Here is a 21,506-nt window from a genome sequence, read left to right as displayed (position 1 = left end):
TGCAGCCACCATCACAACTCTCACCAAAGCAGCTAGAATAACTACAGAGAGCAACGTGAAATACCTAAATACTCATAAAACATTTATGAAAAATACATGGTGTACAGCAATTGAAAGACAAACATCTTGTGAATCCAGCCAATATTTCAGATTTTTTAAGTGTTTTAAAGCGAAAACACAATATAGCATTATATTAGCTTACTACAATATCCAACCACACAACAGCATTGATTCAAGGCAACGGTAGCGATAGCGACAAAACCAGCAAAAGATATTAATTATTTCACTAACCTTCATAAACTACATCAGATGACAGTCCTATAACATCATATTACACACTACATATATGGTTTGTTCGAAAATGTGCATATTTTGCGGTACAATTCGTGGTTGAACAATGTGAATACGTAGCCTAACTGCACAAAATTATCCGGATATATTTCTGACACTCACCTAATCCTAATCAAATAACTAATCATAAACTTTACCAAAAAATACAGGTTGGACAGCAAATGAAAGATACACTAGTTCTTAATGCAACCGCTGTGTTAGATTTAAAAAAATTACTTTAGTACGACATACAGCTTACGTTATAGCGAGACAGCGCCCAAAATCAGCGCCCAAATTACGACGACACATTTTCGATAGAAATACGAAATAACATCATAAATGGTTCCTACTTTTGATGATCTTCCATCAGAATCTTGTACAAGGTGTCCTTTGTCCAGAATAATCGTTGTTTGGTTGTAGAATGCCCTCTTCATCTGTAGAATTAGCAGCCAACGCTAGCCATGTGGTGCAGCAGTGTCCAACACACCATAACGCAAGACAAAGAAATTCCAGAAAATCGCAATAAACTGATATAAAGTGATATAAGTCGGTTTAAAATAACTAGTTTATGATGTTTTTAACACATATATCAAATAAAATCAGAGCCGGAGATATCTAACGTCTATAACGAAAGCTTTTCAGAACGCAATCCGGAGGCCCATCTCGCGCCATGGTGAAGAAAGGAAAGAGTGGTCGCGTCATTCCAACAGGTCTTATTCGGCCTCAGATAGAGCTATACACCCCATTCCAATTCTCACTGCCTACTGACATCTAGTGGAAGGCGTATGCAGTGCATGCAGACCCATAGATTTCATGCAAATTAATAGGCTGACCCTGGAACAGAGCCCCTGATTTCAGATTTTTCAGTTCCTGACAGGAAGTTTGCTGCAAAATGAGTTCTGTTTTACTCACAGATATAATTCAAACGGTTTTAGAAACTAGAGAGTGTTTTCTATCCAATAGTAATAATAATATGCATATTGTACGAGCAAGAATTGAGTACGAGGCAGTTTAATTTGGGAACGATTTTTTACAAAGTGAAAACAGCGCCCCCCCTATTGAGAAAAGGTTTTAACATGAGACAGTGATGGTGGGTTGTGTTTAGGAGTAGTATTAACATGAGACACAGTGATGGTGGGTTGTGTTTAGGAGTAATATTGACATGAGACACAGTGATGGTGGGTTGTGTTTAGGAGTAGTATTAAGGACAACAAAGTCAAGGTATTGAAGTGGCCATCACAAAGCCCTGACCTCAATCCTGTAGAACATTTGTGGGCAGAACTGAAAAAGCGTGCGCGAGCAAGGAGGCCTACAAACCTCACTCAGTTACACCAGCTCTGTCAGGAGGAATGGGCCAAAATTAACGCAATTTATTGTGGGAAGCTTGTGGAAGGCTACCCGAAACGTTTGACCCAAGTTAAACAATTTAAAGGAAATGCTAACAAATACTAATTGAGTGTATGTAAACCTCTGACCCATTAGGAATGTGATGAAAGAAATAAAAGCTGAAAAAAATCACTCTACTATTATTCTAACATTTCACATTCTTAAAATAAAGTGGTGATCCTAACTGACCTAAGACAATTTTTACTAGGATTAAATGTCAGTAATTGTGAAAAACTGAGTATAAATGTATTTGGCTAAGGTGTACGTAAACTTCCGACTTCAACTTTATATATATATATATATATATATAACAGGCTGCATTCGACTATATATGGATAACAGACTACATTCAACTATATATAGATAACAGGCTACATTAGACTATATATAAATAACAGGCTACATTAGACTATACAGTATATGGACAGCAGCAGTCAATACAGCAGGCTATGGTGATGATGATGATACTGATTCCTCTGCTAACTAATGCTACTACCAGTACTGTACACAAGGGTCAACAGTGTAACATAATATGATAGTGGCATGTTGTAATACTACAGACATCAATGTTTGTGTGATTAAATGTGACTTTGGCAAGTAGTAGCCAGTGATGTGTTTCACCATTCTATCTGATGTATTGTCAGTTTGTAATGTTGTTATTAGCCCAACATTATTGAGGACATTATTATGAGGATGGTGCAGTAATGTTGAGATGCCAGTAGGGAGAACTCTAGTCTAGAACACTGCAGTAATGTTGAGATGCCAGTAGGGAGAACTCTAGTCTAGAACACTGGAACCTTCAGTATCACTTTGATGCAGCTGATGAGGAGTGTAAATTTGATTGTGTTTGTAGAATAGAATGAATGACATCATGGAACTGACCAAATGTAAATGGAACTTTGACCTGTTCCATGTAGAACTCAGAAGGGCAAGGCAACACATTCCAATATATGATAAACATTCCATATAGAATAGTCAACATATTGTTAACATGGTTCTGTATTTAAATGAAAGTGGAAATGGGGGACATTGTGTCCATTATAGAAATATAGGATCCATTTTAATACAGTAACCTCCCTTTTCTGACATGCTGTTCTGGTCTTCATGCATGTTAATGTCTTAAAGAGGAAGGAAATGACAGTTCAGTATCAGCTACTTGTGTTCTGACTTATTTAAATATGTATCAACCACAGAACTGACACTTACTAGCAGTTCCCACTCACTACCAGTCAGTTGACTCACTGTACAAGACCTCTCCCCTTCACTTCACTCTGTAAGTACTCTTGACAATGTCTTGAAATATAGTTTCTGGTTATTTGTTTTTAGTAATAGTCATATACTTGAGGGTAATGTATCATTTTACTTGTTGTTATGTTTTGATCTGTGTTTTGGTTGTTACATCGGGTCAGTATTCATTAAGTGTCTCAGTGTAGGAGTGTTGATCTACATAGTGATGAGATGATTAACCAGGGTAAAATAGACAAGCAGACAAACATTGTAACACTGCAGTGTGTGTGTGTGTGTGGGGGGGGGGGGGGGGATTTGTACAATGCTAGACATGACCACCTTGTTGACCTGATAGCCAGTGAGGTGAGACAAGTAGTCTCATTAACAGCACACATGTATAAATGTTCTTGTGTCAGGGGAAGCTGGTTTTATGTTGATTATGATGTGTTTTCCTATGTGCCAAATACACCAGATATTGTTTTTTTGTTTTTTTTGGGGGGGGGGGTGCAGGCGGAGGGGCTCATTTTGGAAGTGGGCTGCTCATTTAACGGCTACATGGACCAGGTCTTTACAGAGAATCTGCTTAAATACCAGCCCCTCGTGGTGCTTGGACAGCCTGGGTGGAGGTGGAGCTGGTGGAGCTGATATTTGGCTGACACAGGCTTGCAGTGCGTGGCCTCCAGATTGAGGGCCTGAGAAAAACTAGGACAAACCAATTAACTAGGTACTGCTCTGTTTCAGCTGTCATGCTGTTTCAAGAAGGAGGTCATTTCTGGACCCTTGAGTGGAATACATACAGGGACCTTTAAAATGTTGAAATCCTTTTTTTCATTTCCTATTATTGCTTCAAATAAAGTATTTCAAATGTGTGTGTGACACAGCAGATTTATCTGAGGGCCCTTCAGGACCAGACTGATAGGGAGTAGGGTTGACATCTATACTGTGTAGGATGTGTGTTTTAACTTTTCTACATCCATAACAACCAGCTCTCTAGACTTTGATACAGACTCCATGGGACTTATGGGCCTTCCCTACAGATGGTGTCTGTGTGCGTGCACGTGTGTGTGTGTGAGAGAGTCATTTGCTGTTTATCCTCACAGCTTGGAGATAGGAGCTATCATTGAACCTCGTTGTCAGTCTTTAGGCTGCTGTACAGCTTGACCGACCGCAGAGGATTGAACATTTTTCCTCCTATATTTGGGGATCTGAGAATAAAACAGCTTCAAAACAATCAATATAGAAATATGTGTTTACAGTTCTACACATCTGTTCAATAAGTTGTTGTTGTTGTTGTTGATGATGGTGACTTTACTGTGTCCATTAGATACATTTGTTTTCTTCATCATACAACATGTCATCTTAAATAGACAGACGTAGACAGACATGCAACACGTCACACACATTACATACATAGTGCAATAGACTTACAGACAGACAGTATTCACATAGACAACCATATAGCACTATACAACACAACACAATATGAGCCTGGTTCATTTTCAGTAATGAGGACCTGTACCCCATTTACAGTTTATACTTCAATGTATCAGGTGGAGTTATTCACCAGCTATAGAGTGAGTTGTTGTTCATGTTTCTAAGACTGCAGGGTGGGAGATGCAACAATGGCCTTGAGAACAGCAGGAAGTGTGTCGGTGGTCTTTCTCTGGTCTGTAGCAGGTATGGTCTCATTCTTATCTTTTAGTTGCTCTGTTTATCAATCTAAAGACATTTCTAAAAGGATAAGAATTGTAATGTTATTCTGGTGTGTTCTTGTAGGCGTCTCCACTTCACTTAAATAGTTATCTTTTACACCTCATTGAGTGATGCTTATCTGTGGTTTCCATTCACAATCAACTCAGAATCTATGTCAACAAAGTGTGGATAAACCTTACTTTACTTTCAGTGTGAGCCAATAGCTCTTGTCCTAATTCTTATACCATTGTGTTGTGTGACTGTGTTTCAGTGGTACTGGGTCAGTATGGCTGGAGTGTGACTTACACCACTCAGAGTATCTGTACCTTGAAGGGGTCAACAGTGGATCTGTCCTGCTCTTACACATATCCCAGAGGTTATACAGTCACAACAACCCTCTGGTTCACTAAAAATGATGCCGAGGGGAATCCTGTTAGTCTGAGTGATGACGCAGACTACAATGGTCGTGTGACGTACCATAGTGATAAGACGAATGGCTACACCCTGAGAATCACAGACCTGAGAGAGAGTGACTCAGCAACGTACAAGTTCAGATTTATAACAGATCAGACTGGAAAATGGAGATATACTGGCAAACCTGGAGTCACTCTGTCTGTCACAGGTACAGTTACATTCAATATAGTTAAACTGTTGAATTCCATTTAGTTCAGGATACATGTCTTGGTTTGTATTTATGTCTGTATAATATAGGATTTCTTCCATCTTTGTATTAGAGTGCTAAGTCAGTGGTAAAGGGATTTACAGTGATATTGTTTATTCTCCAGGTCTTCAGGTGAAGGTGACTGGTGGACATCAGGATAAGACACTGACCTGTATCACCACCTGTACTCTGACTGACAACCCCACCTACATCTGGTACAAGAACGGACAACATCTAGATGAGAGCACCTCCCCCCAGTACAAAGATCCAGTCTCCAGTAACTATGAAGACAGTTACTCCTGTGCTGTAAAAGGCCATGAGGATCTCCACTCTCCTGCAGTAAGTGAGTCTGGACTTTTTTATAAACATTTAATATAAATACAATTTTGTTTTTGTTGTGAGACGAATGTCAATGAATCAGTAAATATGGATCATTATTTAATAATTATGGTTTTAACTACTGTAAACAGTTTAACTAGTGTTCTTCTACTTTATAAACAACATCAGTGTATACAGTAGATGTTGTAATTAATAATTTTATAAAGGTGATATATTGTCTTGTGTTTCAGGTCAGAAGTGTTGGAGTGTGACTTACACCCATCAGAGTATCTGTGTCTTGAAAGGGTCAACAGTGAACATATCCTGCTCTTACACATATCCCAGTTATCATGAGATCAAAAAAGCTTTCTGGTTTACTAAATGGTCTGATATGGAGGCTGAAGATCTGAGCTCAGCGCCATTGTATGAGGGTCATATAGAGTACATTGGGGATAAGAAGAGTGACTGTACCCTGAGAATCACAGACCTGAGATTGAATGACTCTGCTGGGTACAGGTTCAGATTCATAACATCTGGAGGAAAGGCTGCTGGCTCACCTGTCTCCCTGACTGTCACAGGTAATCTGTCATCTCACATCTATTACTGTAATTACCTTATTCAGGGCAGTCATACAGACACCGTAGTGGTATGTGATGGAAAAACAAATATAATATTTCACATAAGAGGACATACAGTGGGGAGAACAAGTATTTGATACACTGCCGATTTTGCAGGTTTTCCTACTTACAAAGCATGTAGAGGTCTGTAATTTTTATCATAGGTACACTTCAACTATGAGAGACGGAATCTAAAACAAAAATCCAGAAAATCACATTGTATGATTTTTAAGTAATTAATTTGCATTTTATTGCATGACATAAGTATTTGATACATCAGAAAAGCAGAACTTAATATTTGGTACAGAAACCTTTGTTTGCAATTACAGAGATCATACGTTTCCTGTAGTTCTTGACTAGGTTTGCACACACTGCAGCAGGGATTTTGGCCCACTCCTCCCTACAGATCTTCTCCAGATCCTTCAGGTTTCGGGGCTGTCGCTGGGCAATACGGACTTTCAGCTCCCTCCAAAGATTTTCTATTGGGTTCAGGTCTGGAGACTGGCTAGGCCACTCCAGGACCTTGAGATGCTTCTTACGGAGCCACTCCTTAGTTGCCATGGCTGTGTGCTTCGTGTCGTTGTCATGCTGGAAGACCCAGCCACGACCCATCTTCAATGCTCTTACTGAGGGAAGGAGGTTGTTGGCCAAGATCTCGCGATACATGGCCCCATCCATCCTCCCCTCAATACGGTGCAGTCGTCCTGTCCCCTTTGCAGAAAAGCATCCCCAAAGAATGATGTTTCCACCTCCATGCTTCACGGTTGGGATGGTGTTCTTGGGGTTGTACTCATACTTCTTCTTCCTCCAAACACGGCGAGTGGAGTTAGACCAAAAAGCTCTATTTTTGTCTCATCAGACCACATGACCTTCTCCCATTCCTCCTCTGGATCATCCAGATGGTCATTGGCAAACTTCAGACGGGCCTGGACATGCACTGGCTTAAGCAGGGGGACCTTGCGTGCGCTGCAGGATTTTAATCCATGACGGCGTAGTGTGTTACTAATGGTTTTCTTTGAGACTGTGGTCCCAGCTCTCTTCAGGTCATTGACCAGGTCCTGCCGTGTAGTTCTGGGCTGATCCCTCACCTTCCTCATGATCATTGATGCCCCACGAGGTGAAATCTTGCATGGAGCCCCAGACCGAGGGTGATTGACCGTCATCTTGAACTTCTTCCATTTTCTAATAATTGCGCCAACAGTTGTTTCCTTCTCACCAAGCTGCTTGCCTATTGTCCTGTAGCCCATCCCAGCCTTGTGCAGGTCTACAATTTTATCCCTGATGTCCTTACACAGCTCTCTGGTCTTGGCCATTGTGGAGAGGTTGGAATCTGTTTGATTGAGTGTGTGGACAGGTGTCTTTTATACAGGTAACGAGTTCAAACAGGTGCAGTTAATACAGGTAATGAGTGGAGAACAGGAGGGCTTCTTAAAGAAAAACTAACAGGTCTGTGAGAGCCGGAATTCTTACTGGTTGGTAGGTGATCAAATACTTATGTCATGCAATAAAATGCAAATTAATTATTTAAAAATCATACAATGTGATTTTCTGGATTTTTGTTTTAGATTCCGTCTCTCACAGTTGAAGTGTACCTATGATAAAAATGACAGACCTCTACATGCTTTGTAAGTAGGAAAACCTGCAAAATCGGCAGTGTATCAAATACTTGTTCTCCCCACTGTATATAGGAGGTTAATAATGATTTGTTTCATTTTACTCTAGATGTTGTGTTGGAGATGGATCCTACATCTGTGTCAGAGAGGGAGAATGTCACACTGACATGTAGAACCAAATGTACACTGGACCCCATCACAGTCTACAGTTGGTATAAGAATGGACAGCCTATACCAAATAGTAACACCTCCTCTCCTGTCTATAGCCTATTCTCAGTCAGCAGTGAGGATACAGGCAGATACTCCTGTGCTGTAGAAGGCCATGAGGATCTCCGCTCTTCTGAAGAGACTCTCAGTGTCACATGTAAGGGTTTAAATCTTTAGTTCGGTATATTACAGTAACATTTTAGTGACAGATATTAGCTCCAATGATACCTGAATTGATCATCTTCAATAAGAGGGTGAATCTAAAAGTCATTGTGTGGAAAGTGCAATTGTGGAATGTTTATATAATATGTTTAACTGATCTAATTTCTACTCTAAATCCACTGTCTTTTACATCAGATGGCCCAAGGAACACCTCACCATCAGTCAGTCCCTCTGGTGAAATAGTGGAGGGCAGTTCAGTGACTCTGACCTGCAGCAGTGATGCCAACCCACCTGTGGACAAATACACCTGGTACAAGAAGAACGTAACCTCAGCAAAAGCATCAGGACAGAGTTACAGCATCACTAACATCAGCTCTGAGGACAGAGGAGAATATTACTGTGAGGCCCAGAATGGAAGAGGATCTATGAACTCTACAGCTCTGATGATCATTGTAGTAGGTAAAGTTACATCTTCAATACTTCAATACAAAACTACATGTTTCAATTTAATGTTAATCATAATTTTTTGGATTATTACACTTTAGTTTATAACTATACATTGTGTTATAAGACTCCTTAACACGTACTGCATTAATGTCCTGTATTTAAGTTTATTTTAGTTTATTATATCATGCAATTTACTCATATCATCCATATTTTATTGTAGGGAAACAAACCTCAGTTCTGACTGCAGCTGTAGGAATCATAGTGGTTGTTCTGGTTCTCATCCTCTTTCCCTCTGGACTCATGTGGTTCAGGTGAGTTAAAATGCATCTTTTTATGCTGTTTATTATTTAAATGTAGCACTCTGATTTGTTGTTAGCTTCATTAATTAATAAATTCATTTATTAATGAATGTGCAAAACAGGAAGAAGGCCTTCAAATCCACCTCTGTCACAAGAGATACAGCAGACGTTGGACAGGTGAGTGTTAGAATCAGAAGATTACTGTGATGACTGTGTATTGCTTTGTCAAACTTTTCCACTCCTCATGTTGTCTGTTCTTTCCTCCCATCAGGGAGACTCTAGTCCAGTGTATGACAGCATCTCAGGCATGGTCATGACCTCTACTGCAGCACAGACAGCAGCCACAGACGACCAGGATGACGTTCACTATGCCAGCATCAACTTCTCTGGCTCCAAAAACCAGGAAGTACCTCTGTACTCCACCGTCCAGCTGCATCAACCACAGAAACAGGACCAAGATGTCCAATACGCTGCTGTGAAATTCAACCTCCCCAGTTCTGCCACCCAGTGAGCATATTCTGTCATTACAACAACATGGAGTCAATACTAGAACAATGTGAACACACAGCATTAAAGGAGAAGTTTGCTTGTTCACCAAATCTGGATGGGGGGGTGGGGTGGGGGTTGGAAAGTTGAATCTCATTTACTGCATTTCTACACAATTAAAAATAGTATTTGGAAAACAGCAAAAACAAGCAAAAATGTCCCCGGCCATTATCACCTTGGCTGCTGTAGGTTCATTCACCTCAGTCCATTATCACCTTGGCTGCTGTAGGTTAATTCACCTCAGTCCATTATCACCTTGGCTGCTGTAGGTTCATTCACCTCAGTCCATTATCACCTTGGCTGCTGTAGGTTAATTCACCTCAGTCCATTATCACCTTGGCTGCTGTAGGTTAATTCACCTCAGTCTATTATCACCTTGGCTGTTGTAGGTTAATTCACCTCAGTCCATTATCACCTTGGCTGCTGTAGGTTAATTCACCTCAGTCCATTATCACCTTGGCTGCTGTGGGTTAATTCACCTCAGTCCATTATCACCTTGGCTGCTGTAGGTTAATTCACCTCAGTCCATTATCACCTTGGCTACTGTGGGTTAATTCACCTCAGTCCATTATCACCTTGGCTGCTGTGGGTTAATTCACCTCAGTCCATTATCACCTTGGCTACTGTGGGTTAATTCACCTCAGTCCATTATCACCTTGGCTGCTGTAGGTTAATTCACCTCAGTCCATTATCACCTTGGCTGTTGTAGGTTAATTCACCTCAGTCCATTATCACCTTGGCTGCTGTAGGTTAATTCACCTCAGTCCATTATCACCTTGGCTGCTGTGGGTTAATTCACCTCAGTCCATTATCACCTTGGCTGCTGTGGGTTAATTCACCTCAGTCCATTATCACCTTGGCTACTGTGGGTTAATTCACCTCAGTCCATTATCACCTTGGCTGCTGTGGGTTAATTCACCTCAGTCCATTATCACCTTGGCTACTGTGGGTTAATTCACCTCAGTCCATTATCACCTTGGCTGCTGTAGGTTAATTCACCTCAGTCCATTATCACCTTGGCTGCTGTAGGTTAATTCACCTCAGTCCATCTACAAACACATAACCTATTAGCTCTTCAGTTGTAATGTTATACACCTGAAAGGGAGGAAATATGGGAATGATTCACACTGACACACTAATCAGAGAAGAAACAAAAACATGTGACATTTCTAGAACTGTATTGTTTGCGTGTTGATAGTATTATAATGTAGGACTACAGGGAAGATAGGTGCTGTGGAGGTGTTCATATTGAAACATATCTTTATATATATATATAGCTATATAGGGAAGATAGGTGCTGTGGAGGTGTTCATATATTGAAACATATCTTTATATATATATATAGCTATATAGGGAAGATAGGTGCTGTGGAGATGTTCATATTGAAACATATCTTTATATATACAGTGAGGGAAAAAAGTATTTGATCCCCTGCTGATTTTGTACGTTTGCCCACCGACAAAGAAATGATCAGTCTATAATTTTAATGGTAGGTTTATTTGAACAGTGAGAGACAGAATATCAACAAAAAAATCCAGAAAAACGCATGTCAAAAATGTTATGAATTGATTTGCATTTTAATGAGGGAAATAAGTATTTGACCCCTCTGCAAAACATGACTTACTACTTGGTGGCAAAACCCTTGTTGGCAATCACAGAGGTCAGACGTTTCTTGTAGTTAGCCACCAGGTTTGCACACATCTCAGGAGGGATTTTGCCCCACTCCTCTTTGCAGATCTTCTTCAAGTCATTAAGGTTTCGAGGCTGACGTTTGGCAACTCGAACCTTCAGCTCCCTCCACAGATTTTCTATGGGATTAAGGTCTGGAGACTGGCTAGGCCACTCCAGGACCTTAATGTGCTTCTTCTTGAGCCACTCCTTTGTTGCCTTGGCCGTGTGTTTTGGGTCATTGTCATGCTGGAATACCCATCCACGACCCATTTTCAATACCCTGGCTGAGGGAAGGAGGTTTTCACCCAAGATTTGACGGTACATGGCCCCGTCCATCGTCCCTTTGATGCGGTGAAGTTGTTCTGTCCCTTTAGCAGAAAAACACCCCCAAAGCATAATGTTTCCACCTCCATGTTTGACGGTGGGGATGGTTTCTTGGGGTCATAGGCAGCATTCCTCCTCCTCCAAACACGGCAAGTTGGGTTGATGCCAAAGAACTCCATTTTGGTCTCATCTGACCACAACACGTTCACCCAGTTGTCCTCTGAATCATTCAGATGTTCATTGGCAAACTTCAGACGGGCATGTATATGTGCTTTCTTGAGCAGGGGGACCTTGCGGGCGCTGCAGGATTTCAGTCCTTCACGGCATAGTGTGTTACCAATTGTTTTCTTGATGACTATGGTCCCAGCTGCCTTGAGATCATTGACAAGATCCTCCTGTGTAGTTCTGGGCTGATTCCTCACCGTTCTCATGATCATTGCAACTCCACGAGGTGAGATCTTGCATGGAGCCCCAGGCTGAGGGAGATTGACAGTTCTTTTGTGTTTCTTCCATTTGCGAATAATCACAGAAACTGTTGTCACCTTCTCACCAAGCTGCTTGGCGATGGTCTTGTAGCCCATTCCAGCCTTGTGTAGGTCTACAATCTTGTCCCTGACATCCTTGGAGAGCTCTTTGGTCTTGGCCATGGTGGAGAGTTTGGAATCTGATTGATTGATTGCTTCTGTGGACAGGTATCTTTTATACAGGTAAGAAACTGAGATTAGGAGCACTCCCTTTAAGAGTGTGCTCCTAATCTCCGTTCGTTACCTGTATGAAAGACACCTGGGAGCCAGATATCTTTTTGATTGAGAGGGGGTCAAATACTTATTTCCCTCATTAAAATGCAAATCAATTTATAACATTTTTGACATGCATTTTTCTGGATATTTTTGTTGTTATTCTGTCTCTCACTGTTCAAATAAACCTACCATTAAAATTATAGACTGATCATTTCTTTGTCAGTGGGCAAACGTACAAAATCAGCAGGGGATCAAATACTTTTTCCCCTCACTGTATATATAGCTACAGTATATAGGGAAGATAGGTGCTGTGGAGATGTTCATATTGAAACATGTCTTTATATATATATATAGCTACAGTATATGGGGAAGATAGGTGCTGTGGAGATGTTCATATTGAAACTTTTTTTTTATGTTCCTAAAGTGTTTGATTAGATCAGTACATATTTTTATCAGGGGACCCCACATGGGCCCCGACTCTAAGTTTGGGGACCACTGTAAAAACCTCTCTCTCTGCTTGCTTCCTCTCTCTCTCTGTCTCCTCTACTTCTACCTGCATTGCAGGCTGCCTCTCCACTGAGTACCACATCACTGTCTGTCTCAGTATTCTACTCTCTGTAAAGGACTTAGTAGTGTATGGTTTGCTCCTGCTGAGGTAGGCTCTGTTTAACGTTAGCTTCTTACTTCATCCTTCTAGCTGGCTAAGTAACACTAATCAGACCCCTTCAATGTTACTGTAATATAAGTCTCTGCTGCAGCTATCCTCCAACCTGACTGACTGACTTACAGTATGAATCTATAAGAGACTATTTACCAGTTGTGCACTCATTCTCTGAGAGTGATTTGTTGTTTGGGGGTTGTCTGTAGACACAGCAGGAGTCGCGGGACAGTTTAAAAACGTACCTTTTGTCCGGCATCTCGCAAACAGACTGTCAGCAGAGCAACCTGCGAGCTGGGGTATTTAGTTTCATGTCGCCCTCGGCCTGTGCCTAGAGAAGGGGAATTAGATACTTGAGAGAATGGTGAATGTGCTGCACAAAGCAAATCAGGGAGGAAGATCCGGGGGAAGCAGGCAAACATAACAAACAAATCACAGTTAATGATTCCACTTGTTCACAAAGAGGCAGGAGCGATTAGTCAGATCAAGAATATAAGCTTTGATCAATGCTGAAAGCAATATTTAGATGTTGATCCGTAAATCATTTTCTTTATTGTGTTCAGTATTTGTATTAGGCTAAAACTAATATTATTTTCCAATTAGAAATAAATGAACGAGGTCCGAACGTCGGTGTCCTCATATGTAGTTAGGGCCATGTGCTCATTGGAGGAGTAGACAATGATGATGTCATCAGTAATGCATATTCTGCATTAAGGTCATTCATGCCTCAACATCAGAAACAGGACAAGGACAATAAGCTGCTGTGAAATTTAACCTCCCCACTGCTGCCACCCTGTGACCATATTCTGGAATAAGGTAATTCATATGCTGCTGCTTATTATAGGAGATGTCATCAATATGCAAAACAGTTGACTCCTAGTGACCACTAGTGATGTAATTTCCTTCAACTGCCAAACCAACAATGGACACCTCAAGACAATTACCATGACATGACTATAATGAGGGAGTGATGTGATGATGGTTTTGAGGAGCTGTTCTCTCTGCGTTCCAAATGGTACACAGGTTTAGTTTCATTTCTGTTTCTCTCTCTTCAGACCCGCAGCAGCACAAGCAGCTGAGGAGGAGCCCACTGTGCTCTACAGTACAGTCAACAAACCCAGAACCAAGAAGACCTGCAAACGACAAACCCAAAACCAGGAAGACCTGAACACAACAAACCCAGAACCAAGAAGACCTGAACACAACAAGTTTGACAAAAACTTTGTATATCTGGACCTGTATATTTAAACTAAGTGACATGAGGCCTGTGGAGGTGTGGAATATTGACCATTATAAACCGGGTGGTTCGAGGCCTGAATTCTGATTTGCTGAAAGGCGTGATATATCAGACCGTATACCATGGGTATGACAGAAAATGATTATGTACTCGTCTAATTACGTTGGTCACCAGTTTATAGTAGCAGTAACGTTTTTGTGCGTCATACACGTGGTATTTTGTCTGATATACAGTACACACTTCTGAAATCATGTTTCAGCCAATCAGCTTCCAGGAACCAAACTACCCAGTTTATTATAGTATGTAATTAAATATGCCATCTGGCAGGTACTTTTAACCAAAGTCATTCACGCAGTCATTACAGTCATGCATGCATAAATCCTTCATATGTGTAGTCCCAGCAGGAATCAGACCAGTGAGCCATGCTCTACCAACTGAGACACAGGACTATTGTATTCACACTTAGAGTAGGAGTGCTGATCTAGATTGAGTTTCGTCTTTCAGACAATGATGAATAAGAAAGGGACCTTAACATTTTAATTGTTTTAGTTTAGTTGTTTTTAAGTTACATTTTTAAATTGTAAATATTTCTGATTACAACATTTGACAAAACCTTTGAATTTATGAAGTAGCCAACCTCAAGGTCCAGTTATATTTTAAGGGTTATATTTTATAATGTTGAAACAATCATCAAGTTTGTGAAGGTCTAATGAAGGTATATGGTCTATATCAGGGGTGTCAAAGTCAAATGGACGGAGGGCCAAATAAAAAATTTAGCTACAAGCCGAGGGCCGGACTGTTCGAATGTTCATTGAAAAAATTTTAAATGACGCATATAGTCTAGTGAACCTAATTGAACCTACTGAAAACCTAACAAATATATTCCAATATGATCAGATAAATAAAGCAATATTTTCTTATGGCTCTGTCAGTAATCTTTAATTTTCAACAGACACAAAAGACAAATTTCCTTTATATAAAAATCCCCATAACATGAACATTAAATGAAAGAAACCGGTATTCAAGGCACCATCAGTAGCCTATATTTTCTATTTTAGCAAAAGTGGGCTAAATTTACTTCAAAGAAAAAAACAATAATAGCAATTTTCTATCATCCACTCAACTGAAATATTTTTAAAATATAATTGGATTGAAATACAATAAAATAAAGTGCAAAAATCTATTAATCAAAAACAACACTTTGTTTAAGGAGAAGTAACATGCAGTGAAAACAAATATTAAACTTTAACTTTTAAACTTGAACTGAGTAAAAACTCTAAATATGTGATTGCACAGTAATGTTCACTTGTTTGAGGTTGAGGGTGATACTTGGTGGTGTCCCATCTTTTCCACAAGTTCATCAATGTTCGGGGTAAGGCTCTGAGCTGAGGAAATCCTCAGAATTGAGTGGAGGTGTTCAGCAGTAAGTCGACTTCTGTGTGATGTTTTGTTCAGGTTCATCAAAGAAAACAGTTGTTCACACAGGTATGTGCTGCCAAACATAGACAACGTTTGAGCAGCCTGGATGCGCAGCTGGGGCATTGTGTCGGGGAGGAAACGGGCGAACTCCGCAGCACCCACTGCCGCATATTTTGCCCTCAGTGCATCATTGCATTGGAGGTCAATCAACTCCATTTGGAGGTTTGGTGGTGAGCTTTCCACGTCAACAGCAAATGGGTTACCGAGCAGTTCCAACCTGCTTTTTTGTGCTTCAAAGTTAGCAAATCGGCGTCGAAAGTCAGCGGCAAGCATACCTATTTTATCAGCCAACTGTGCGCTCGGGAACGCACTGGTAGAGAGCTTCTCTTTCATGGTCTGGCAGCTGGGAAAGTGGCTCAAATTTTCTTTCCGCATCTGCGTCTCCCACAGAGTCAGTTTGGTTTTAAATGCCTTCACTGTACTGTACATATCAGAGATGACATGATCCCGACCCTGCAGCTGCAAGTTCATTGCATTCAGATGACTCGTAATGTCACACAGAAAAGCCATTTCACACAGAAACATTTCGTCTCGGAGTTGTGTTGTGTCTTTCCCTTTGCTGTCCAAGAACAGACAAATCTCCTCACGAAGCTCGAAACATCTTTGAAGCACCTTTCCCTGGCTTAGCCATCGCACCTCTGTGTGATAAGGCAAATCACCATGCTCCGTTTCTAACTCCGTCAGAAATGCCTTGAACTGGCGGTGATTCAAACCTTTGGCTCTGATAAAGTTAACTGTGCGCGTGATGATGCTCATTACATGCTCCATTTTCAAGGCTTTACCGCACAACGCTTCCTGGTGTATGATACAATGATAAGCTGTCAGCTCACCTGTCGCGTTTTCCTCTTGCATCTTTTCCCGTATCTTCGCCACCAGTCCGCTCCTGTGTCCACACATCGCAGGTGCTCCGTCGGTTGTCAAACCCACGAGTTTTTCCCCAAGGCAGCTCCATCTCATTTACACAGCAGCCTACTGCTCGGTGCGTCACCGTTGCATTGTGGGAAATGTAGTATTGGTGCGTGTAAAAGATCTGCGGGCTGCCGGCTTGCTGCGGTCTGCGGGACGGTTCTAATAATAAATCAAGATCATCCCAGGGGCCGTAAAAAACCTTCTCGCGGGCCGGATGTGGCCCGCGGGCCTTGACTCTGACATATATGGTCTATATGAAGGTCTATATGAAGGTCTATATGAAGGTATAAATGAAGGTCTATATGAAGGTCTATATGAAGGTCTATATGAAGGGATATATGAATATGAAGGTCTATATGAAGGTCTATATCATGGGTGTCAAACTCTGGCCCGCGGGCCAAATTTGGCCCGCGGGGTAATTATATTTGGCCCGCGAGACAATACCAAATTACTACTAGAGCTGGCCCGCCGGTATTATACAGCGCATTCACCGCTAATACTACGAATCCCATAATGCTCTGCTGTTGTTTTCGCGCGCCAATCAGGACAGGACCCAGAAACGCCCTCTCCTCTGTGACAGTAGTCATAGCAACATAGACGCTACAACTGTCAGCGCGCTATCCCTTCCCAAAAATGGCGAAAAGAAAGGCAGAAAACAGGAGCTTTCTGGGCAAGTGGGAGGCAGAATATCTGTTTACATATGTAAAAGACAAACCTGTTTGTCTTGTTTGTGGAGTCAACGTGGCTGTAAGTAAGGAGTAGAACATTAGACGACACTATGAAACGAAACACCATGACAAATACAAGGACCTGGACATGACTCAAAGGAGCCAGAAAGTAGAGGAGATGAAAAGAAGTTTGGTTTCACAACAGAATATGTTCAAAAAAGCCACATCACAAAGTGAGGCTGCTGTAAAGGCTAGTTATATAGTGGCAGCAGAGATCGCAAAATCAGCCCGGCCCTTTAATGAGGGAGAGTTCGTGAAAAAGATTAGATCAGTGTGCAATAATTAACGTTTTCTTTGTGCACTTTTTCTTGCTACAAGGCATGGGCTTGAATGGTTGATTATTAGCCAGTGGAAAAAGTTTTAAAAAGTTTATTTTGGTATTTAAATCAGAAGGCTGCAAATAGAAAAGAGGCATACGATTTTTATTTAAATTTTATTTATTTAATAAATGAATGCCATTGATGTGTTTTTTCATTTGAAATTCGATTTTGCATGTCTCCACTATTAAATTATATATTGTATGGTAATAAGCGATGCTTGTTCCATATTCAATGTTAAAGCAAAACTTGTTTGGGTCCATATTAAAAGGTTCATTTGTTCAATGTTGGCCCGCGACTTTGTTCAGGTTTTACATTTTGGCCCACTGGGTATTTGAGTTTGACACCCCTGGTCTATATGAAAGTCTAATGAAGGTCTATATGAAAGTCTAATGAAGGTCTATATGAATATGAAGGTCTAATGAAGGGATATATGAAGGTCTATATGAAGGTCTATATGAAGGTCTATATGAATATGAAGGTCTATATGAAGGGATATATGAAGGTCTATATGAAGGTCTATATGAATATGAAGGTCTATATGAAGGGATATATGAAGGTCTAATGAAGGTCTATATGAAGGTCTAATGAAGGTCTATATGAAGGTCTATATGAAGGTCTATATGAATATGAAGGTCTATATGAAGGTCTATATGAATATGAAGGTCTATATGAAGGTCTATATGAAAGTCTAATGAAGGTCTATATGAAAGTCTAATGAATATGAAGGTCTATATGAAGGTCTATATGAATATGAAGGTCTAATGAAGGGATATATGAAGGTCTAATGAAGGTCTATATGAAGGTCTATATGAAGGTCTATATGAATATGAAGGTCTATATGAAGGTCTATATGAATATGAAGGTCTAATGAAGGGATATATGAAGGTCTATATGAAGGTCTATATGAATATGAAGGTCTATATGAAGGTCTATATGAATATGAAGGTCTAATGAAGGGATATATGAAGGTCTAATGAAGGTCTATATGAAGGTCTATATGAAGGTCTATATGAATATGAAGGTCTAATGAAGGGATATATGAAGGTCTATATGAAGGTCTATATGAAGGTCTATATGAATATGAAGGTCTATATGAAGGGATATATGAAGGTCTAATGAAGGTCTATATGAAGGTCTATATGAATATGAAGGTCTATATGAAGGTCTATATGAAAGTCTAATGAAGGTCTATATGAAGGTCTAATGAAGGTCTATATGAAGGTCTAACAACAATAGTTATTGTGTTTCTATTGTATTACTTCATATTCTACTATTAGATGATACACATAGTAGAAGATTGATGGATTTTTAAAATATATAGTTTTAATTGTTTTTATGACAAAGTTATAACATAATTTTGCTTCAAAGTCCAGGAAAGAGTTCTGCTTAATGTAATATTTCTTACCGCTTTTATTTAAAAACATTTTTGTAAACTAATGTCTGAAGTGTTAAATTTAAAAAAAAATACACTTTTAAGAATAAACTTAATATTATAACAGTATTTTCTGTGGAGAAAAAATGAAACGTTTCCAAAATCAGACCTCTTGTACTGTACTATACAGTAACTACAAATAATACATTTATATTGGTTTGGAGAGCAGTAGTGGTTAATTCACCTTCATCATCATGTCAGTACAAAATATACAAAGACACTTTCAGAAGGAGCAATGTCCAGCACCTAGACACACAACCAGTAACAGGAAATATTATGTATTGTTATTTTTGAAACACACAGACATAAGGAGGGTAGTTCCATCAGCGGGGCATTCCGCTCTGGAACACAGAAAGATGGAACATTCCAGAATGTTCGATGACTGAACTAACCTCCACACTCCAAACATTCATGTTATGTCATATTGTGTCTATGTTTTTCAAAAATGACAATAAATAATATTTCATGTATTCGGTGTTGCTCTTCACCCCCTAACTGTTGTCCAACTCTCCCGGGTAGGTTTTTCTCTTTGGGGACAAAGATGGGCTAGGGTTGGATGGGAAAGTGGACATCCCATGGAGAGGCACCCCTGACAGCCCAACTGAGTCTGTTTTTGGGATAGAGCTAGCGGCACTGGGGGTGTCCGTTCTGTTAGGCCACATCCACAGGAAGTGTCACTAAATTTCTTTGTTGAACAGATGCATGGACTGTATGATGTTGTAATCCTGGATGGGAGGCAGGAAGGGACAACAAGCACAACAGGTAAGAAGCAGTTGGAGATAAGGGTTAAACAATACAATAGCAGAAGCAGGTTCTTAATATGGCTGCAGTCCCGTTAACGGGATCGATATGACAACAGCCAGTCGAAGTGCAGGGCGCTAAATTCAAAAAACAGAAATCTCATAATTAAAATTTCTCAGACATTCATGTGTCTTATATCATTTTAAAGGTAATCTTGTTGTTAATCCCACCAAAGTGTCCGATTTCAAATAGGCTTTTCAGCGAAAGCACTACAAACGATTATGTTAGGTCACCACAAAACCACAATAACCACAGCCATTTTTTCCAGCTAAAGATAGCTTTCACAAAAACCATAACCCATATTTATATAAAAAAATCTGAGTTTACATTGAGGCATTAGATTCACTAGTTGCAAAAACATCAAGTGACTTTGCATAGCCACATCGTTTCAACAGAAATACTCAACATAAATATAAATGATAATACAAGTAATACACATAGAATTATAGATATACCTCTCCTTAATGCAACAGCTGTGTCAGATTTCAAAAAAACTTTACGGAAATATAAACCATGCAATAATCTGAGACGGAGCTCAGATGATTAGCCAAATTAGCCACCATGTTGGACTCAACAGAAACCAGAAAATACATGATAAATGTTTCCTTACCTTTGATGAATTCATCAGAATGCAGTCCTAGGAATCACAGGTCCACAATAAATGCTTGATTTGCTCGTTAATGTCCGTTATTTATGTCAAGTTAGCTACTTTCGAATTGTTTACCAAACACCCTAACCAAAGTCTCAAAGCACGACCACTATAACGTGACGAAATGTCCAAACGTACTGAATCAATCTTTAGAATGTTGTTAACATACATCTTGAATAACGTTCCAACCGGAGAAATACATCGACTTGGGTTGAGGAAATGAGAGTTTGGGGGCAGGTAAAGGGTCACGAATCAGGGATTGGCCCGAAACCATGCCTCAACCACGTCTGCATAGTGGAACCTGACATTGTCCCGTAAAATTGAGAGAAGGAAGCTCATTCTCACGTGAACGCGCCAGTTCAATGCGTGGGCATCTCATGGCAGTGATTACTCATTCCTGTCTCCTTCGAACCCCCTTCAAATTAGTTCTATTGACTGTTGACATCTAGTGGAAGCCGTAGGAAGTGAAAATCCATCCATATCTCTCTGCATTTTCAATGAGAGCTTGGTTGAAAATATGGCACCCCCAGAAAAAATCCAAACAGGAAGTGGAACTTCTCAGGTTTTTGCCTGCCATATGTGTTCTGTTAATCTCACAGACATAATTCAAACAGTTTTAGAAACTTTAGAGTGTTTTCTATCCAATACTAATAATACTATGCATATATTAGCAACTGAGACTGAGGAGCTGGCCATTTACAATGGGCACCTCTTCATCCAAGCTACTCAATACTGCCCCTGCAGCCAAAAGATTTTAAAGTAACTGTCCAGTGAAAATCTCACTTTTAAAATGTCCTATTCTGTTAATTCATACCACAATAATGTTGTTGACTTGTCCTATACTCATATTTGTGGCCAAAACAGAGATAAAATATTTCAAAAACCCCACCTCAAGAATATAATATCATACTTCTGAGAAGGATGAGCTGGCCAATCAGCTGTCTAGAGGAGGATGAGCTGGCCAATCAGCTGTCTAGAGGAGGATGAGCTGGCCAATCAGCGGTCTAGAGGAGGATGAGCTGGCCAATCAGCGGTCTACTAGTGTGAATATTT

General features: G+C 40.2%; 1 protein-coding gene across 3 annotated transcripts; it reads left to right on the top strand.

Annotated features, from left to right (window-relative positions):
- The first annotated feature begins 3,459 nt into the window (after positions 1–3,459).
- LOC139545019 (sialic acid-binding Ig-like lectin 7) lies at positions 3,460–19,072 on the top strand. Of its 3 annotated transcripts, XM_071352353.1 has the most exons (14): positions 3,460–3,667; positions 4,543–4,620; positions 4,907–5,257; positions 5,421–5,639; positions 5,866–6,192; positions 7,954–8,208; positions 8,409–8,672; positions 8,881–8,971; positions 9,082–9,136; positions 9,231–9,466; positions 13,954–14,857; positions 16,784–18,468; positions 18,616–18,639; positions 18,758–19,072. In XM_071352353.1, the coding sequence occupies exons 2-11, from the start codon at positions 4,566–4,568 to the stop codon at positions 14,144–14,146; spliced, it is 2,046 nt and encodes a 681-aa protein (XP_071208454.1). In that variant the 5' UTR covers positions 3,460–3,667; positions 4,543–4,565; the 3' UTR covers positions 14,147–14,857; positions 16,784–18,468; positions 18,616–18,639; positions 18,758–19,072. The 3 variants fall into 3 exon arrangements, with proteins under 3 accessions (XP_071208454.1, XP_071208446.1, XP_071208464.1); XM_071352345.1 differs by having other exon boundaries at positions 16,784–19,072; XM_071352363.1 differs by lacking the exons at positions 16,784–18,468; positions 18,616–18,639; positions 18,758–19,072 and adding an exon at positions 13,614–13,714 and having other exon boundaries at positions 13,954–14,082.
- Positions 19,073–21,506: the final 2,434 nt, after the last annotated feature.

The sequence above is a fragment of the Salvelinus alpinus genome, chromosome 2 (genome assembly GCF_045679555.1).
Source record: "Salvelinus alpinus chromosome 2, SLU_Salpinus.1, whole genome shotgun sequence".
Classification (NCBI taxonomy): domain Eukaryota; kingdom Metazoa; phylum Chordata; class Actinopteri; order Salmoniformes; family Salmonidae; genus Salvelinus; species Salvelinus alpinus.
The sequence above is the reverse complement of the archived record's forward strand: the minus strand, read 5'-3'. Positions and strand labels throughout refer to the sequence as shown.

Coding starts and splice junctions, on each gene's coding strand:
- LOC139545019 (XM_071352353.1), top strand. CDS start 4,566: ATGGCCTTGAGAACAGCAGGAAGTGTGTCGGTGGTCTTTCTCTGGTCT. Junction 8,673..8,880: donor TCTGATGATCATTGTAGTAG/GTAAAGTTACAT, acceptor ATTTTATTGTAG/GGAAACAAACCTCAGTTCTG. Junction 9,137..9,230: donor ATACAGCAGACGTTGGACAG/GTGAGTGTTAGA, acceptor TCCTCCCATCAG/GGAGACTCTAGTCCAGTGTA.